This window comes from Tenrec ecaudatus, chromosome 8, assembly GCF_050624435.1.
Source record: "Tenrec ecaudatus isolate mTenEca1 chromosome 8, mTenEca1.hap1, whole genome shotgun sequence".
Classification (NCBI taxonomy): Eukaryota; Metazoa; Chordata; class Mammalia; order Afrosoricida; family Tenrecidae; genus Tenrec; species Tenrec ecaudatus.
Window position 1 is genome coordinate 61,731,122 of NC_134537.1, and position 18,952 is coordinate 61,750,073.

Here is an 18,952-nt window from a genome sequence, read left to right on the forward strand (position 1 = left end):
TGAGGAAAATTTGTTCGAGATTTACAAAAATTATAGGAAGGTTTTCCAGTTCTGTATCGACTGTGATTCCTCTCTCTCCCTGAGAAGAGTGTCATGTGTGAAAGACACAGGCAGAGACAAAACCAAACAAAACAACTAGATACCGCCTCAGGCAGAGAATGTGGAGATCTCCACGGGGTTCCCCTCGCTTCATGCTCACCGCCCAGTGAAGTGGATCTGCAGAGCATAACTTTCCACACCGCATACGTCAGCGCAACTTCAATCACTGGGGTCTTCCCCATTAACAAGTCCCAATATCAACTCTAGGAATCCAGACTAGCATTTTTTAAATAAAAACATTCGAACAAATGGAATATACTACAGTATAAAATATCAAAATTGTATTACAGGTAAAAATAAGTGTGAATTCATCATGCTATATTGTCATGTTTTCAAAATATTTAAAAAGCAATGCCAACCCTGATTTAAACTGAGGAAGTTTATGCTTCCCCATTGTGGCCCCCTCCCTCCGACTTCCTTCCGCACCAGTGGCAAGCACATAGCCGGGTGCTTTCAGGGAAAGTGAATGATTCATAAAGAAAATGGTTCTTGGCACTCATGGTTGCTTTCAGTGTGTACTAAAATGAGGGGGGATTATGTAGGGAAACATTTCTTTTTCTTCTTAAAGTGTGGGGAGAAGATAGTGGTTTCGGTGATGTTGTTTGCCGATGATTCAATTCAGATCCACAACAAGCCTATAGAATAGAGAAAACATGGTCGCCGGGGTTTTCTAAACTCGAAGCTTTATGAGAGGAACTCATCAGATCTTTTCTCCCATGGGGACATGGAAGCTTCAACCACTGATTTTTGTTGTTGTTGTTAGCAGCGAGTGTTTAACCACTATGCGGAATATAGATACATGGCTATTCTACTGATCACTCTGACATGTTGAGGCATTACTAATTAGGTCAGTACTCTGGACTATTATTTCTAATGGGGCATGAGTGCTGCTGGCTCTGAATGTGTGGTTTCTGCAAGCTACTGCTGTCCAGGCACACACTTGGAAAACAAGATCCTAGGTATCACGTCACTCACGTGCATCTCGGGAGCACAGCGTCCCAACAGGTCGATCAAAGCTGCATAAAAGGTCATGATTGCATTCCCCATGTGGATGGTGTCGTCTTCCTCTTCTTCTGGATCGCTTTTGGAAAATTTTCCAAAAATATGACAAGTTAGCAGGACCATGAAGCGACATTTCGAATTTATTACACACCAATCATAGGACGGGGGCCATTATGATATTCATGCCTTTTCATCTGGTTTTTGTTTACGTCTAAGAACATTTAAAGAAAAATCACAATGTGTAAAAGACTATATTTCACATTCTTTGGCCAGGAACAAATTTTTAGAAATTTAATAATTAAGATTTCTCCAAAAGGGAAGAAATATTACTAATTTGATATATTCTACTTTTTTTCTAGTTATTGTATATTTACTAAAATAGCAAAAAAAATTAAGCGTAGTTAATTTTATAAATCGCACATGTTAATAGAAAGGGTAACTAGCACTGTCCTCATCTCCAAACTACTGAACGGGGCATAAATAGATGAAACCATTGCCATTAATTTACAACCTAGCAACCTATGCCAAGTTTCATAAAATGTAAAATAACACTAATATGCAGTGTTCACAGATCCAGTGAAGAAGTGTGGCAATGTTACTCCCTATGTTTAGGATACATACTCGTTAACTCACTGCCACTGAGTTGATTCTACTAGTGAGCCTGCAGGTCAAGGTAAAATCGTCCTGGGCATTTCCAAGACTTCAATTCTTTAGTGGTTACTCAGTAGGCTGCTCTACACAAGGTCAGCTACTCTTCGAGAGAGAGGCTTGTCTTTTCAGTCTCATAAAAGGGTATAGTCTCTGAAACCCACAGGGGGCAGTTCTACTCTCTCCTATACGGTTGCTATGAGTCAGAATTGACCCAATGGTAGTGAGTTTGGTTTTTGGTAATTCTTTAAGGAAGGAGAAAGCCCTATTTTTTTCTTTCAAGGAGTAGCTAGTGGTTTCCAACTGTTATCTTTAAGGTTAACACCCCATCACATAACTACTACAGCACCAGGGCTCCTTTTAGGGGGGGCATACTGCCTCTTTAAATGCTTTTGGAAAGTGATGGATACTTGCATTTTATAAATGTTATTGTTATGTGCTCATCTATCTCTATTCTGCCTCCACTACTTTTGTTGTTGCCTCTGTGGTTGGGTGTCATGGAATCATTTCTGACTCAAAGGGACCCTGTATTAGAGAACGAAACATTGCCCTGACTACACTCTCCCTACAGTCATTCCTATATTTACATCCATTACAGCCAAGGTTCAATCAGTCTCATTGAGGGTCGTCCTCTTTTTTTGTTGATCCTCTATTTTAACAAACATGATGTCCTTCTGCAGAGATAAGGTCCTAGCCTTTATTCCCAAAATTTAACAAGTCTCTCTTCCCAGCTGCTATTGATTAAATTGTGTCCCTCCAGAATGCTATCATTCTAATCCCTCTACCTGTGAATGTGACCCTGTTTGGAAATAAGGTTTTTTTCATTTGTCATATAATAAAGTCATATTGGAATACCATGGGTCATAAACCTAATTACTTCTTATAAAAAAGTAAATTACACAGAGAAAGATGCCACAGATGCATCTACAAGAAACAAAGGAACATTACAGATCACGAGCAGACACCAAAAACTAGGAGATGTTCACAAAAAGAATTGCCATGACTGAGACTCTGATTTGATGTTTCATATTCCAGAAATAAGAGAGAATAATTATCTATTCTTTAAACTCGCTCTCTTCTGGCCTTTTTTGTTTGTTTGTTTGTTTGTTTGTTTGTTTCCATTTAGCACTGAGCAGGAGTTCTGGTGACATAGTAGGCTATGCCCTGATGACTAAATAGAATATCAGTGATTTGAATCCACCAGCTGCTCCACAGGATAAATGTGAGGCTATTTACTCCTATAAAATCAAAAGTCTTGCAAACCCTAAGGGGAAGTTTTACTCTGTCTTACAGTCATTATGCTCATGGAAGCAACAGTCAAGAGATCAAATGCCACATTGTATTGGGTAAATCTACTGCACTTAGTGCTAAGAGCCAAGGATGTCACTTTGAGTAGCAAGGTGGGCCTGCCTCATATCGCGTTATGTTCAATCACCTCGTGTGCATGTGAAATCTAGACACTGACTAAGAAAGATTGAAGAAGAATTGATGGCATCCTCATTCCTGCATGCATGGCTGCTTCAGAGCTGGTCTGAGCTAGAGTACTGTTTGTCCTCCAAAGAGAAACAAAGGACGCCTCGCTGATCTTGGGCTAACTAACACATATCTCACAGAGGTCAAGTGGGCTTGTGCTTGTTTTCTGAGTGCTTCCAGTCCAGCACCCTGGCCCTGCTTTGTGCAAAACCCTATGCCTGTGTGTTCAACAACAAGAGTCTGCAGAACTGTGTGACTTCTGTTACTTCTTTGCTTAGCAAGTTTACTCTACTAAGGCCTGTGTCATAACGGTCCCTGTGGTTAGTGGAATGGACTCCGGATTCCCTGGCAAACCAATTACCTCTGTAGTTAAAAGGAAAACCTGAAGACTCACGAAGTGGCATGCCTGCTTGGCAGGAGAACCAAATATTAGCAACACATAGTGTAAAGTAAATGAAGAACATGACTACCTTCCCTGAAACTATACTTCATGTGTTTTCTTCTTCACACTTAGAACCTTTCAATCTTTTTCTGGAGTTCTCCATGCTACTGATAAAGGTCTCATCTTCCCTCAAGGGTGAGGGAATCATACAAATTCACTCTATGTTAATTTCTCATTCACCTTTAGACTAATTAGCAAGATTATCTCCTGTCATTTGTAATTAATCACTTTGACATGCCCTGGAAAAATTCACAAAATGTATCTCCTCCTTAAAATTCAATATCTCTCCAATAAATCCATACAATATTCCTCGGTTCTCTCTTTGGTTATAGTATATGTTCCAGCAAAAAATCCCACCCTCTCTTCCAAGTCTAAAACATTCTATGTTCAAGGTGAGAACTATTGTAAGCTTAAAAGCAGTCCTGCTGATGTAGCCAGTGGTTACACCTGGGCTGCAATTCACATTGTCAGCAGTTCTAAACCACCACTGCTCAGCAGGAGAAAGCCTGGGTTTTCTGTAAATATTTACAGTCTTGGAAACCCACAGAGGAGTCACTAGGAGTTGGCATGCAGTCAATGGCAGTGAGTTTGAAATCTTAAGGGTTATTTTGAAAATGGTAGAATGCCAATTATATTTTTCGTAGACTCTCATATCAAGCGCTATAATTTTCTCCTCGTGAATGTGTGTGCACCAGACTTACAGTGTTTTACTGGATCCACTCATGGGTGAGGGGCCATCTCTGGAAGGGTCCTCAGCGATTTTTATGGCTTCTTCCATGGCTGCGAGAAGACCATTGCCTCCTTCCCCACGTAGAGCAGGACCGAAACACTCAGGCCTCCGAATGAGCAATCTGACCACAACATTTGCATTCTCTTCCACACTCTCACCTAAAATTAAATGGAGAAAATACAAAGAGATTCATTACATGGGAGTTCTGAACAAATAAATGTTAGAATCGGTAATCATTTTTAAAACAACATTTTAAACCCAAGCTTATAGTACTAATTAAAACTGAATAAGAATGACTACTTTTACATATACAGAACACAGTACATTTCTTTTCTTTTTTTTGCTTAAAAATTTCAATACAATATGAATTTTAAATACAATATGAAGGCATACATCATTAAATTGTAATGAGGGATATTATGATAACTATCATTAGAACTGAAATAGAAAATTTATAAGAATTCAGGGACTTTAAGATATTGATTTAAATAATAATAGCATGAAATAATAGAAAAATTAATATTATAAAAACTGATTATAAAATATTCTGTTTCTTTACTAAATATTCACTTATGTATAAGAATACTAAGATGAATCCTATTTAATACACCTCTGAGACAGAATCGACTCAATGGCAGTGAGTGAATTTAATGAAGTTTACATAATGACCCAAAAGAAGTAAAGCAATCAAGTCCTACCATTACAGAAGACAGCAAATCGAAGGAAGTCAAGATATCTCTCTCCTTCGACGGGATTCCACCCAATGTCTGGATAGCCATTAGACACTAGCATCTGACAGCTTTGGAGTCCACAACCAGCCAAATATCGAACTACCTACAAAGAAGATTACAAGCAAAAGAGCTTAGGAGAGAAGTCAATAGTTGTTTACCATAAATATGGTAAATAATACTCTCAAAGGAGATATTTTAAAACAAATGCATTTTAGTGATTAAAAATATTTTTATTTCATATTAATCCAAATCCTGTTAACGCCTGTTAATAAAACCTTACATTTAGGCATTCTTTTAAAAGTATAATCATAATAGAAATATTTATTAACCAAATCTATGAAATAAACATTCATAATTTTCATATCATTTAATTTGAGATCCATATCTCTACAATAATCTTGTTGAACTTTGAACATGTCTATATCCAGGAATTCCACCCTTACTTATATACTGAAAATATTTGAAAAGAGAGATTTGTATACTCAAATTCATTGCAGCAAATTCACAATAGCAAAATATGGAAACAAGCAAAACGTCCACTAACAACTGAATGGATAAAAAAGCCTGATACTTACATAAAATGGAATATTATTTAGCCATAGCAGAAATTAAGCTCTGATGAATACTATTGCATCGATCATTCTTGAAAACATATACTGAGTGATGCAAACAAAAAGACAAATACTTCTGAATCAAGTTGTATGGACTACTAAAACAGGCAACTGTGCTGACACTAAAATTTATTCATGGTTACGAAGGGTAGAAGAGGGAAAAGAAAAATTACTGATTAAAAGGCAGTAAATGATAGAGAAAAAAATTAGAAAAATGCAAAAGCAGTTAATATCCTAAATTGTACGTGTAAAAAAAGTGTAAAAATAGCAAAATTATATTTCCACTACTCATGTAGCAGTTAGTCATACTGTGAAGGCCTACATGTTGCTGTGATGTGGGAAGCTAAGCCACTGATATTTCAAGTACTCGCATGGTCGCCTATGGGGAGCAGGCTTTAGGGAACGTCTTAGAATGAGAGTTAAGGAGGGAGAGGTGATAGGCTGTCCATTTCTGAGGGATTAGCCACTGAAAGGATTATGCCTAACAGCAAAAATGTCTGATATTGTGCCCATTAGGGGAGAAAGCACTCAAAATGCAACTGAAGAAGAGACTACTCCTCAAAGTCCAGTCAGCCTTAATGACAATGACGGAACAAAACTTGAGAAATTTACCTGGAGATTGGGCAAGAGTTAAAACGAGAAGAAACACCTGCAAATATCCACACATAACAGCATGGGGATATGTGAAATATGAATCTAGGATAAGTTGTCAAAAATAAAGTGGAATATTAAATGTGAAATCATGAAAATTAGTCTAATATTGGCAATTTTGAATTGCTAATTCAAAGAAAAGGTGTTATATTCATCATCAAAAGAACATTCCAAGATCTATTTGAGGTGTAATACTGTCTATAGTAGGATCATATCTATATACCTCGAAGGAAGACCAGTTAATACAACTATTATTCAGTTTTACACACCAACCACTAAAACCAGTGATGAAGAAATTGAAGAATTATATCAACTTCTCCAATATGAAATTGCTCAAACAAGCAATCAAGATATATTGATAATTTTATTGATTGGGATGCATATGTTGGAAACAAAGAGAAAAGATCGGTACCTGGGGAATATGGTCAGGAATAGAGAAACAAAGGTGGAAACTGCATAATAGAATTTTACAAGATCAATAATTTCTTCATTGCAAATAGTTTTTTTTCCAGGAAAAGAAATAGTGACTGTACATGTGGATAGAACCAGATGGGAGTATCAAGGAATCAAATCAACCACATTAATAGGGAGAGATGATGGAGAAGCTCAATAGCAAAAGCAAAAGTAAGGCCAGGTTCTGACTGGACCATATCACAGTTGTTCATATGCAAGTACACATAGTAAAAGCTGAGAAAATTTTTAAAAATCCACTAGAGCTAGAATTCATCTTTCAACATATCCCACCAAAACTTAGAGAGTGTCTCAAGGGAAGAACTGATGCCTTGGACACAAATGACAAAGATCCGATGAACTGTGGGGTGACATCAAGAAATGTGCACGCGAAGCAAGTCAAAGGTAGAAATGGAAAAGATAGGAAAGAATGAAAAGGCTCAAATGAGTGTCAGAAGGGAGGCTAACAATTGCTCATGAACTTATAGTAGCTAAAGCAACTAGAAGGAACGATGAAGTACAAGATTTAGAGTTCTAAAGGCAGCTAGAGATGAACAAAGTGAGATATTATAATGGAATGTGCAAAGACCTGGAGCTAAAAAGGCCCAATAGGAAGAAAATGCTCAGCACATCTCAAATGGAAAGAAATGAATAAAAAAATTCAAGACTTAAATTGAAATAATGAAGGAGTCTATGGGCAAAGAATTGAATGATATGGGGGAAAGATCAAAAGAAGATGGAATTAATACACTGTTTTCACTGTTCCAGATGAACTGGTTGACTTTTAAACATTTGAAGAGGTTCTACATGATCAAGCTGGAAGGAAGTAGTACAAGGTACACTGAATCCATTAGCAAATAAAATAAAATATAAAACAAAGACTCAGAAACTGACAGAATACCATTTGAAAGATATCAGCAATTTAATGCGGCCCTGATATATACGATTTGAAAGACATCAACAACTTGATGCGGCCAAATTGAGGCTAGCCTTGTCTATGCCCAGAATTTTGAAGGCAGTTCTGTGGACAACCAAATGCAAGAGCTCCACATTTGTACCTGTCCCAAAGAAAGATGAACCGGGAGAATGCAAAAATTATCAAACTATATCATTAATATCACGAGAAAGTGAAACTTTGCTGAAAAAATTTTTAATGGTTGAAGCCATTTATAAAGAGGAAGTTGCCAGAAATTCAAGACAAATTGAGCAGAGGAGGTGCAACAGGGATGTCATTGTTGCTATCTAATGGATCTCGACTGAAATCAGAATAGCAAAGATGTTGACTTGTGTTTCGCTGACTACGCAAAGGTAGTATATTGTGTGGAATGTAACAAACTACGAATTGAGAAGCATGGAAACTCGAGAATGTTTAGTTGTGCTCATGCAGAATCTGTAGATACCACAGACCAAGAGGCAGTCATTGGAACAGATTCGAGGAATACCACATGTTTTAAAGTCAGTACAGGTATGGATAAGGCTTGTATATTTCACAGATTATTTGTATGGTAAGCAAATGATCTGAGAAGCTGAGGTGCAGGAAAAGAATTTGGCATTAGGATTAGAAGAAGGCTCACTAACAACCTCTGACACGGAGATGACACAGCCTTGCTTGCTGGAAACCAAGACGACATGAAACACTGATGAAGATCAAATACTACAGCCTTTACTGTGGCTTATAATTCCATGTGAAGAAAATCAAAATCTTTACAAATGAACCAATAAATAACTAACTTCATGATAGATGGAATAAGATCAAAGTTGTCAGGGATTTCATTTTACTTGGATCTACAATCAATACTCATGGAAGCAGCAGTCATGAGTGATGGAATGTCAAATTGTCTACAGAGGGGCAATTTGCTTTTTCAACCCCTATCATATGCATCCATGTGTTTGCTTGTTTGGGGTCTTATGATACCTAATACCTGAATGACACCTCACGATGGCACAGGCTGGTGTGCTCTTCCATGTGGGCTTTGTTGCTTCTGAGCTAGATGACCGCTTATTTAACTTTAAGTCTTTAGGACCCCAGATGCTATATCTTTTAATAGCTGGGAATTTTATTATGCACCCATTTTGACATCAGTGATCGTGTTGGAAAGGTGAGCATCACAAAATGCCAGGTTATTAAAACAAAATGTTCTTGCTTTGAGGAAGTACTTGAGTAGATAACTAAATACTGCTACCTTAATACTTAACATTTAAATATATGTACATAGACCTGTATCTCTACCATTATATATTAATAAATTTACATGGGTGCATGCCTATATTTATACCTCTATAAATGTCTTTTGCCTCCTAGTTCTTTCCTCTATTTCTTTTTACTTTCCTCCTGGTTCACTGTTATTTCGACCTTCACTTGACCTTCAGTACTTTTTCTTGGCTATCCTGGACTTGGTCAAACCTCATCAAGCATTCTAGTATGAAACATCCAGAGTGCACCAAGACACAGACAGAACACACAACATTCCTCTAGTTTTTTAATGCTTCCTCCTCCCCACTATTACGACCCCATTTCTACCTTACAAATCTGTCTACACTGGAGCACGTACACTGGCACAGATGAGAGATTTTGACTATCAACTGCCTGTTTTGGGGATCCAGAACAGATAAAGCCCCTAGAACCAGTAATGGGAATAGTTATACCATGAGGGGAGGGAGGAAGGGAGAAGGAGGAGAAACCGAGAGCTGACTATAATCATCGACATATTACACCCAGGGGTTTAACAACAGAAATATGGCAAAGGGAGACAGTGAATGGTATAAGATATGAAAATAATAATAATTATCAATGGTCCACAAAGGTGGGAGGGTGGGAAGGACAGAGAACACAGGAGTTGATAAAAAGGACTTGAGCATAAAGAAAATATTTTTAAAATGATGATGGCAACATATGTTCAAATGTGTTTGAGACAATTTATGTATGAATTTTTATAAAGGCTGTACATCCCCAAGTAAAATGATTTTTAATTAAAATAAAAGAAAAATCAAGCAACATATTGTATTGGTAAGGTCTGACACAAAAGATTTCTTTAAAATATTAAAGAGTAAATATGTTACTTTGAGGACTAGGGTACTTCTGACTCATGCCAAGGTATTGTGAATTGCCATATAATAGATGTGAAATATGTACAATGATTAAAGCAGACTGGAGAAGAATTGATGCATTTGAATTACGATGCTATGGAAAAATATTGAAAGTACTATGAAATTCCAGAACAGCTAACAAATCTGTCTTGGAAGAAGTATAGGCAGAATTCTCAAGAGAAGAGAGTATGGAAAAAAGTCTTTCCATACTTACTTGAGTATTTCATCTGGATAGACCTGTCCCTGCAAAAACACACCATGCTTGGCAAAGTAGAGGACCAGCAAAAAGGTGAGTTAAAATGCCAACGTCAATGTGCTGGATTGATACAATGCCTACAACAATGGGCTCAAACGTAACTGAAAGGGTACCACAAGGTACTGAGCAATCTTGGACATGGTGTTGCTTGGTGTCAGAATTGGCTCAAAGGCAGTGCAGTTTGATCAAGGAGGTGGTTTCATAACTGGAAAAAATATGAAGATAGAGGAAATAGCAAGTATAAACATCTGTGGGTGGAATGTGTTCCTGGGGCAGTGAGCAAAGAGTGTGGCTGGGACAGAGAGAGAGCGAGAGACATTTGTAGGAAATGGAATCAGACTCATAATGTCATCAGATGGTGTAGGGGCTATTGTAACAACTCCAGTTTTTAATGAGTGAGATGGGCGGTTTTCGGGAGTCCTGAGCAGATGACTGACATGATCATTTTCATACAAGAGTTCTAGGTGCTAATCTAAGAATAGATTTTAAAGATGCAAAGATAAAATCATGTGGAGACTTTGAATATAATTTCAATTGTGGGAAAATAATCTATATTCTGGCAAATATATATAAATGGTCTAATATGTAGCATTTTATTAGCACTTTGTATTTAAATACATAAACTTATTTTTAAGATGAGCTGTGTGTCTGTGATGTTAAAATAACCATTTAGAAAATTGAAAATGTACTACTGAAGCAAATATTGTGACAAGAGAAAAGCACACAAGAACACAGGTGTAGAAATTTGCTGTTGGCAACTGCTGTTGAGTAAGCCAATAACTCATGCACCAATAAATGAGATCCTGCACCATCCAATCTCAACTCACGATGGGTTTCATAGCAGACCATGGTGACTCTTCACTGCTTGTGTTTGAGAAGTAAATCTTCAAGCCTTTCTCCTTAATTTGCCTGAGTCTGCTGAAACCTGCTCGGCACCAGAGCAACACACAAAACTCTACTGATGGACGGGTAATGGCTGTGAATGAAGTGGATTGTGGGAATAGATCCTAAGTTTCCCACATAGAAGGTGAGAATTCTACCGTTTAATTACCAATTTCATAAACAAGTTGATAACCTAACTCAAGTTAACATAAGAAATACTTATTTTAAGAGAACATAAATTATCCCAAACTTCCTGTTGTTTATAACTTTGTTGCTATTGGTCTTCTTAATTATCAAGGCGTTAATTCTAACTCATGGCTACCCTAAGTGCGCAGAGCAGAAAAGGTTTACAAGACACGATTTTACAAAAAAGGTAGCCAGGCAAGGCATCTCAAGGTGTAGTAAAACTGCCAACATTTCAGCTAGGAGTCCAGTAAGTAACCATTTTCAGAGATTTAAATAATCTATAAAATAACTACACAGAAGCATAACTCGCACAAATACATGAGCAGTATTGTTGCTCACCTTTTCCAAATCTGGTTCGCGCAAAGCTAAGGCAAGTTCATTATTATCCATCACCGAGGCTGCAGCCACGTCCAGAGGGGTGGATCCTCTCATGGCTGGAGAGGCTGTTCATGAAGAAGAAAAAAGTAAAATAAAATTGGGATTGTGGTGCAACTACAGAATTCAATATAAGAACGCGCTTCCATTTGAAATTTCTAAATGCAGTATGTACTGGATTAATTTAATCTTTAAAGGTAAGTTTCTAAGTGCAACATAATATTCTTTTACTTACCAAGACCAACACTGCTATTTTCCAGTAAATAACTAAGATGATCAAACATAGCTTTTTGATTCTGTCTACTTATACGGCAGAAATAACACAGAAAACGGCAACAGTTGGCCACCATCTTGGGAAAAGTGATTTCCTGTATAAAAAACATTTTAATTGATAGTTTGAGCAAATGATCTTTGTAACATTGAGTTCAGAAGTTAATATCCAAATCATATTACCAATTAATTCTGCCCATGATCAGATATGGGAGATATTAAAATATGCAGACTATGCCTTTCATCGACCTTGAGCCACAGAAAATCAAGAATAACATATATTATAATTGGTGGGCTGGATCTGGAATTATTCTGTAAAATCCCATTGGTGGCATACGTCTAGTTTAGGAAGCAAGCAAACTGAATTGTGATTCCTTTCAGGAACACATCTCCCTTGAGAATTCGATCTCATTCCTTGGAAAATTGTGTAATCTCTTGGATTCTGTTTTGTAAACTTGGAACAATATGGTGTGGGTAGAGAAAGCATTCAATGAGGTAAAGTATGAATAAAAACTAACACAACTTCATTACTTAACCAATCAGTTGTAACTGAGTTGACTGATTCATGGTGACTGAAATATGTCAGAGAATTGTGTAAGATAGGCTGTTTTTTTCAGAATTATGTCAATAGACTATTCTTCTGAGGTACCTCTAGGTAGTTTTCAACAAGCAACCTTAGTTAGATCTAAGCATGTTAATTAGGCCACCCAGTAGTTCAATGTTCAAAACACATGAAAGGGAATCTTACTATGTTCTTATTACTGGGCCGATTCTCTGGCGATTTAGAACATCACTGATTTGGATACTCCTTGCCTACATGGATGCCTGACTGGAAAGGCTGCCAGCTAGCTCACATCAAACTCTTTCCCCGGAGTTCTTGTATACCCTGAAGTCCATCTTTACCAGAATGTATCAAATAAATATCTTATAAATCAGACCAACTGGTAAGTGGAACATGAGAAATATGCACTGATTATACAGATTGCGCTACTATATTACTTTGAGAAAGTAATCTGCCTTCCCTAAGGTCAGCTCATTTATTTCTTGAAACTACTCCATGAGGACAACGAGATTAGTGTTTGACCACACTACATTTTGAAAAATAGTGCTTTAAAACACACACACACACACACACACACACACACACACACACACACACACACACACAAACCACTGAAATATATTTTGTAGCCAGCGGTCATGATATTGCACAGATTTATGTGGTCACTTATCATATGATTTTTAATTTTATTTTAAGAGCTTTATTTTACATTATACTCACTTAAAAATACACTCTGGAGTCTTACAAAAAATACAGAATATTCTACAACATCATTCTCCAATTTTGATTTGGAGGAAAAATTTAGTAGACCCCACTGTAGTCTGAATCAAAGGGATGTGATGGGAACTAATTTGAAAAATTGTATAGTACTAACTTTATCATTTGAAAATATTTCCTAAAATAGAATAATTTAGGAGATAACAAACCACATAGTATAGGATAGAAACTTATCAAAACCAAGGGAAAATAACAATTAGCACATCCAATTGTACACACCCTCAATCTTCAAAGTTTTGTTTTCTTTACACACCCACACACATGAAAAAAAGTTCATCATTAAACAATTCTCCAACAATAATAAAGAAAACCCTCTTGTGATCACATAACCTAAGTACTTCAATGGGTCATAATAAATGGTATCTGTAATAGGTAATTTTATGTGTCAACTAGGCCCAACTATTGTCCCCAGAGGTTTGTCAAATACTGTATTAATTGCCTTTATGGAGTAATTACGTGGATTAAATAAATTAGTTGGTTTTTGGAAGAGAAGATTATGTTCCAAAAGTGAAACAAACAAACATTTTAACTACTATAATACAACCAATCCATTAATTGAAAATGGGAGTCTTCCTAAAATGTGTTCTGTGTGTCCAGAAGACAGCCATTTTTTAAGACAGACATTTTGTCACAGTTTTTACTTCACTCAATCTAAATTTTCAATGCTCTGAATTAAGTATCTTGCAACATAAGCCTTTAAGAGTCAACAGATTGTCAGCTGCCTTAAAGACTTTGAATTTGTCTCACTGCCATTGAGTTGACTCCAATTCCCTTAGAGGTTTGTGACAGTGTAAATACAGAAGTAGAAAGCCTCAACTTTCTCTAGCAGAAAGTTTCAAACATCTGCTGTTAGGGGCCCAGCATGTAACTCACCATGCTACCAGTGCCCATTAGAGCATGCTACTCTTCCCCAAACATGTGAGCCAGTCCAGTGTCATATCTCTGGTTCTTTTCCTCTAACAAAGAGAAACCAGACTAAGACAAGATCCTAAGAATCAGAGGCTATGCTTTACCTTGGACTCACCACCACCAAGAACATTCACCATGACTTCCATTACTGTCTCATGCATTCCAAGAGCCCGCATCAGATTTGGGTGCTGGTAAAACACTTTATTATTCATGATATCCCTAAAAAGGACAAGTCAGATATCATATAAGGTACTGAAGTGAACGAATTTTTTAAACATAAATTTGTCTGAGACGTCAGTCTTTTAGAAATAATTATGCCATATTTGAAACAAAGCAAGCAAATTTAAAAACACTAATAGTTTAACAAAAAATACAATGTAATGCTGTTAGTTGTACTCTGAATTGGTAAAAGCACTGTGAATACAATGGTATGGCATGTTAGTAAAACAGCAAGAGTAGAAACAGCATATGATTTAGCAATACCATTATTATCCTAGAGCAGCGGTTCTTAACCTGGGCTCACGACCTCTTTGAGGGTTGGATGACCCTTTCACAGGGGTCACCTAAGACCATATTTCCACCGGTCTTAGGAACCAAGACACTGCTCCTCTAAGGGTCCCCAGGCTGGTCCACCCACACTCAGATACACCTATGTACAGGGTTCCCCACAACATGAGGAGCTGTATTAAAGGGTTGTGGCATGAGGAAGGTTGAGAACCACTGCCCTAGAGAAAGAACTGTCATATGCATAGATCTTTTGACATAAATCAATATACATGTATATATAGATATGTACACACTTATATGTCTCTTCATGAGACATTTCATGTTAGAACTACAGCAGGAACCTAATATATGAGGAAACAGAAGCCTTATTTTCAAGTTTAATTTAATAATTGAGTCATTCTCCTATTTCATTTTGTCATAGGATGCTAAATTTTAGTTACATTAGCTTTATAGAAAAGTGGATTACAATGGTTTGTATGGTTAAGTTTTTAATAAAAAATTAAGTGTTTCTATTGTTGTTAGAGGCCATTGAATAGGTTGTGAATCTGAAGGGATGAAACATTGCCAACTCCTGGGCCATCCTCACAATTGCCCTTATGTTTGAGCCCAGGGTTGTTGGCTTCATGTAAATCCATCAATTCACCAAGCATGCTGTCCTCTTCCAGAGCCTAGTCTCTTTTCATAATATGTGAGGCAACAGTCTTGCCATCCTTGTTTCTAAGGAACATTGTAACTATATTCCCGTCCATGTCAGTTACACTTATTCTCTTGGCAGTCCATGATCCTTTCAACATTCTCCAGCAGCACCATAATGTAGATGCATGGATTTGTCTTATTCAATGTCCACATTTCACATGCACACGCAGTGCCTGAAAATACTATGGTTTGGGTAACACTCTCCCTTCATACACTTTTTTCATAATCATTTTGCGTCTTGGTGCTGCTGAAAGGTTTATATACTATATATCATATAATGTTTCTTATACCAATGATTGTTATTTTGTATTCATTTAAGAAATAAGGACTCTCCATTTTTTAACAAAGTTATTTTCATTTGGTTAATTAAGATTTAAGTTTTAATCCTGATGGGAAATTTAATTTCATCTTATTCTTATATCTTAAAAGAATTCATATTTATTGATGATTGCTTGAATTCCCCCTCATGTACATCAAGAGTATACCTTTAAATTTTATCATATTTTGCTGTCAGGATTCATTTTCTTTTTCCAAAACCAGGCCTTTATTATGAGAATTTTAGAAAAACTTCCAGCTAGTCTTGAATATGAGATATAAACTCTAAACTTCACATCACTACAGCCCTCACTGTAAGCTAAATTCTCATTTGGGTAGCACATTGTAAACTAATAGCCACTTTCCTCAGAACTTTGAATGCTACATCTACTAATTTTTATTTATGGTGGATGGTTCCACAATTTCTGGTGGTAAGCTAGAGTTTTTAAATTATGCATAGTCATTAAAATGATAGGGAGTATGGGCTCATGATGTTGGATTTTTAAGATTAGTTTTTTTGTTTGTTTTCCTTCTTTTTCCATGGCCCAAGCAGATATAGGAAAGCTTGTTACTTCCTACTGACAAAATCCTTCAAGATACCAAGGGGTGCCTCCCTCTCCCCTCCCCCCCAAAAAAACCCCAGATAAAAGCACTGCTTGGTCGAACTTCATGTAGTACACATTTTTCCTGCTAGGCAAACATTGAACAACTCCCTCTGAGTTAGTGCACCCAGTGACATCACCTGGGAAGGTTCTCTCTGGTCACAATGAATTTTTTTGTAAAAGCATTTCACTTGACCCTTGTTTTTCTGTGATGGCTGATTTAAGAGAACAGCAGGTGGCTATGAAATTTTGTTTCCTGGTCAGGAAAAACGTCGCAGAAACTTGTGATGTTGAACACAGCTTACCAGGACGGTGCTATGGGAAAAACTCAAGTGTACAAGTGATTTTCTCCTTTCAAAAAAGGTTAAATGTCTATTGACTACAAATCTCATTCTGTACATCCCTCAACTTCCTGATCAGAAGAAAATGTTGACAAAATTAATGCACTTCTGCTTGAAGATAGATGATGGACCATTGAAGAAATAGGGAAGTTATCTGGACTATCTTGGTTTAGCAAATTTTAAGCAAAGATTTGGGAATGAGAAGGGTCACTGGGAAATTTGTACCTCGGGTTCTGACTGACCAGGAAAAAGAGCATCAACTGGAAACATGCTTTGAACCTCCGCTCTGAAGGGACCCAGGCTTTTTATACTTTTTCCCAAGGTCATTACTGGTGAGAAGATATGTGCTATTCTTATGATCCTCCAAACAAACATCAATCAAGCCAGTAGAAGATGCCATCATCATCTCACCCAAAAAAGCTTGTCAAATGAAATCAAAGATCAAGACATGCTCATTAGTTTTTAGATGTGAGGGGATGGTATATGTGGAGTTCATTCTACTGGGTCAGACTCTTATTCAAGCTTTCTATTTAGAGGTTCAAAACATTGTGTTTAACAGTGTGCAACAAAAAGGCCTGGTTTGTGGCAGATGGGGTATTACTTTTGCCACCATGGTGCACAGCCATATCAGTGCATCAGTTTTAGGCAAAAACCAGTATACTTTTATTGTCCCACACACCTCACTCACTTGACCTTGCTCCAGGCAACTTGTTTTTGTTTCCGCGAAAGAAGAAGGACATGAAAAGACTGTGATTTGACACAGAAGAGGTGAAGAAAAAATCGAGTCATCCAAACAGATGAGTTTGAATAATGAAGGATGAATCACAGATTTGACAAGTATATTAAGCGTAATGGAGTGTACTTTGAAGGTGATATGGCTGTTTTGTAAAAACAAAAAAAAATAATTCATAACTTAAAAAAAAATTTTCATTTGGGGGGATACCTCACCCCATACACACAGGTAAAAAGGATTTTATCAACCTGTATTGCATATATGATTATACATTACTAAAAGGTGTAGGGTTTTTTTTTTAATAATAACTAAAGATAAGTACTGCCTGTTATGGCTACATTCGCTTTCAGTTTTACTATTTGTCATGCTTTGTAACTGAGAATTTCTTATTTTGCTTTACTATATTAGCTGTCGTAAAACAATCTAATTAAATGATCATATAATCTAGATATTGTATTTGCCTTAATAGCTTCATTGTTTTGGGGATAAACAAAAGAAACACAGAAGACAAAATTGTTAAGAGTTAAAAAATTTACCCCAATCCACGAATCATAAGCTTTTCTTCTTCTTTGCCCATTCTGACACTCAGCAGAGAGCGAATCTGACCAAGGGAAGCCAGCAAATTGATGGTATCCTCCACAGAGATTCCATTTATGGTATATGTCTTGGGCAGAGCCCGAACCAAAGCACCAATGCCATCATATTGCCGATGCAGCAGCACAAACATGGCCCGCACCAACTCAGCATCTTCAATGACAGACTCCTGAGCCCATCGAACCATTGTCTCAGAAATCAACTGCTGAAGAGTGGCTGCAGTCATTTTGGATGGTTCATAAAAAAGAAAGTAATATTTGAAGGTAGGTCAATTAGATATTAACTACATATTCCATATACACAAATGGCTATCTATATTTGAACTGGAACTAAAAACTAACAATATTATTTTAAGAAAATTAATTCCATTTATTACATACCAGATGTGTAATAAAGATTGAACAAGGATATACAATGATTAAAAATACTTTCTTTGTTTTAATAAATTATTTTATTGGGAAATCCAGAAATCCTACCAGTCTATAGTTCAATCACACAAGCAGCATTATACAATTGGTACTACAATCAGTTTTTTTTAACTTCTTAAATTTCCTGATATCAGAATTCCTTTACTATCACCACCCTCCACCGTATGACCCATTTATCCTCCAGGAACCCTTACTGCAATTGTTGTCTCTATAGGTTTATCAACCCAGGGTTTCAAATACTGTAAAACAGAAAAATATATCACAAAGATTCAAGAAGGCTACCCACAATGACAAAATACGTCAGGAATAAACTCCTATAGGAAAACAGAGAGAGAGAGAAAATCTAAAGCCAAATAGAGCCCAAACTGTTAATACTTAAAAAAATACCCATAATTATAATTAAAGAATTTAAGCTGCTTAAAAATTAGCTCTTTTCACAAAACTACTGGTTGTTGTTTAGTTGAAGTCGAGTCAAGTCCAACGCCCAGCAGCCCTATGTATAACGGAGTGAAGCACTGCTTGGTACTGCGCCAACTCCACAATTATCCTTACGTTTGAGCTCACTGTTGAAATCACAGGACGAATCCATCTTGTC

The 18,952-nt window shown here is 36.8% G+C and overlaps 1 protein-coding gene across 1 annotated transcript in view; it reads right to left on the reverse strand.

Annotated features, from left to right (window-relative positions):
* The window catches only part of RYR2 (ryanodine receptor 2), an 819,632-nt gene that overhangs the window by 251,330 nt on the left and 549,350 nt on the right, over window positions 1-18,952 (reverse strand). Inside the window, exons 41-47 of the mRNA XM_075556394.1 lie at window positions 17,872-18,145; window positions 14,246-14,360; window positions 11,859-11,991; window positions 11,588-11,691; window positions 5,093-5,228; window positions 4,366-4,552; window positions 1,075-1,180 (exon numbers count right to left, since the gene is read on the reverse strand). Of these exons, the coding sequence (XP_075412509.1) occupies window positions 1,075-1,180; window positions 4,366-4,552; window positions 5,093-5,228; window positions 11,588-11,691; window positions 11,859-11,991; window positions 14,246-14,360; window positions 17,872-18,145 (1,055 nt within the window). The remainder of the gene's footprint in view (window positions 1-1,074; window positions 1,181-4,365; window positions 4,553-5,092; window positions 5,229-11,587; window positions 11,692-11,858; window positions 11,992-14,245; window positions 14,361-17,871; window positions 18,146-18,952) is intronic.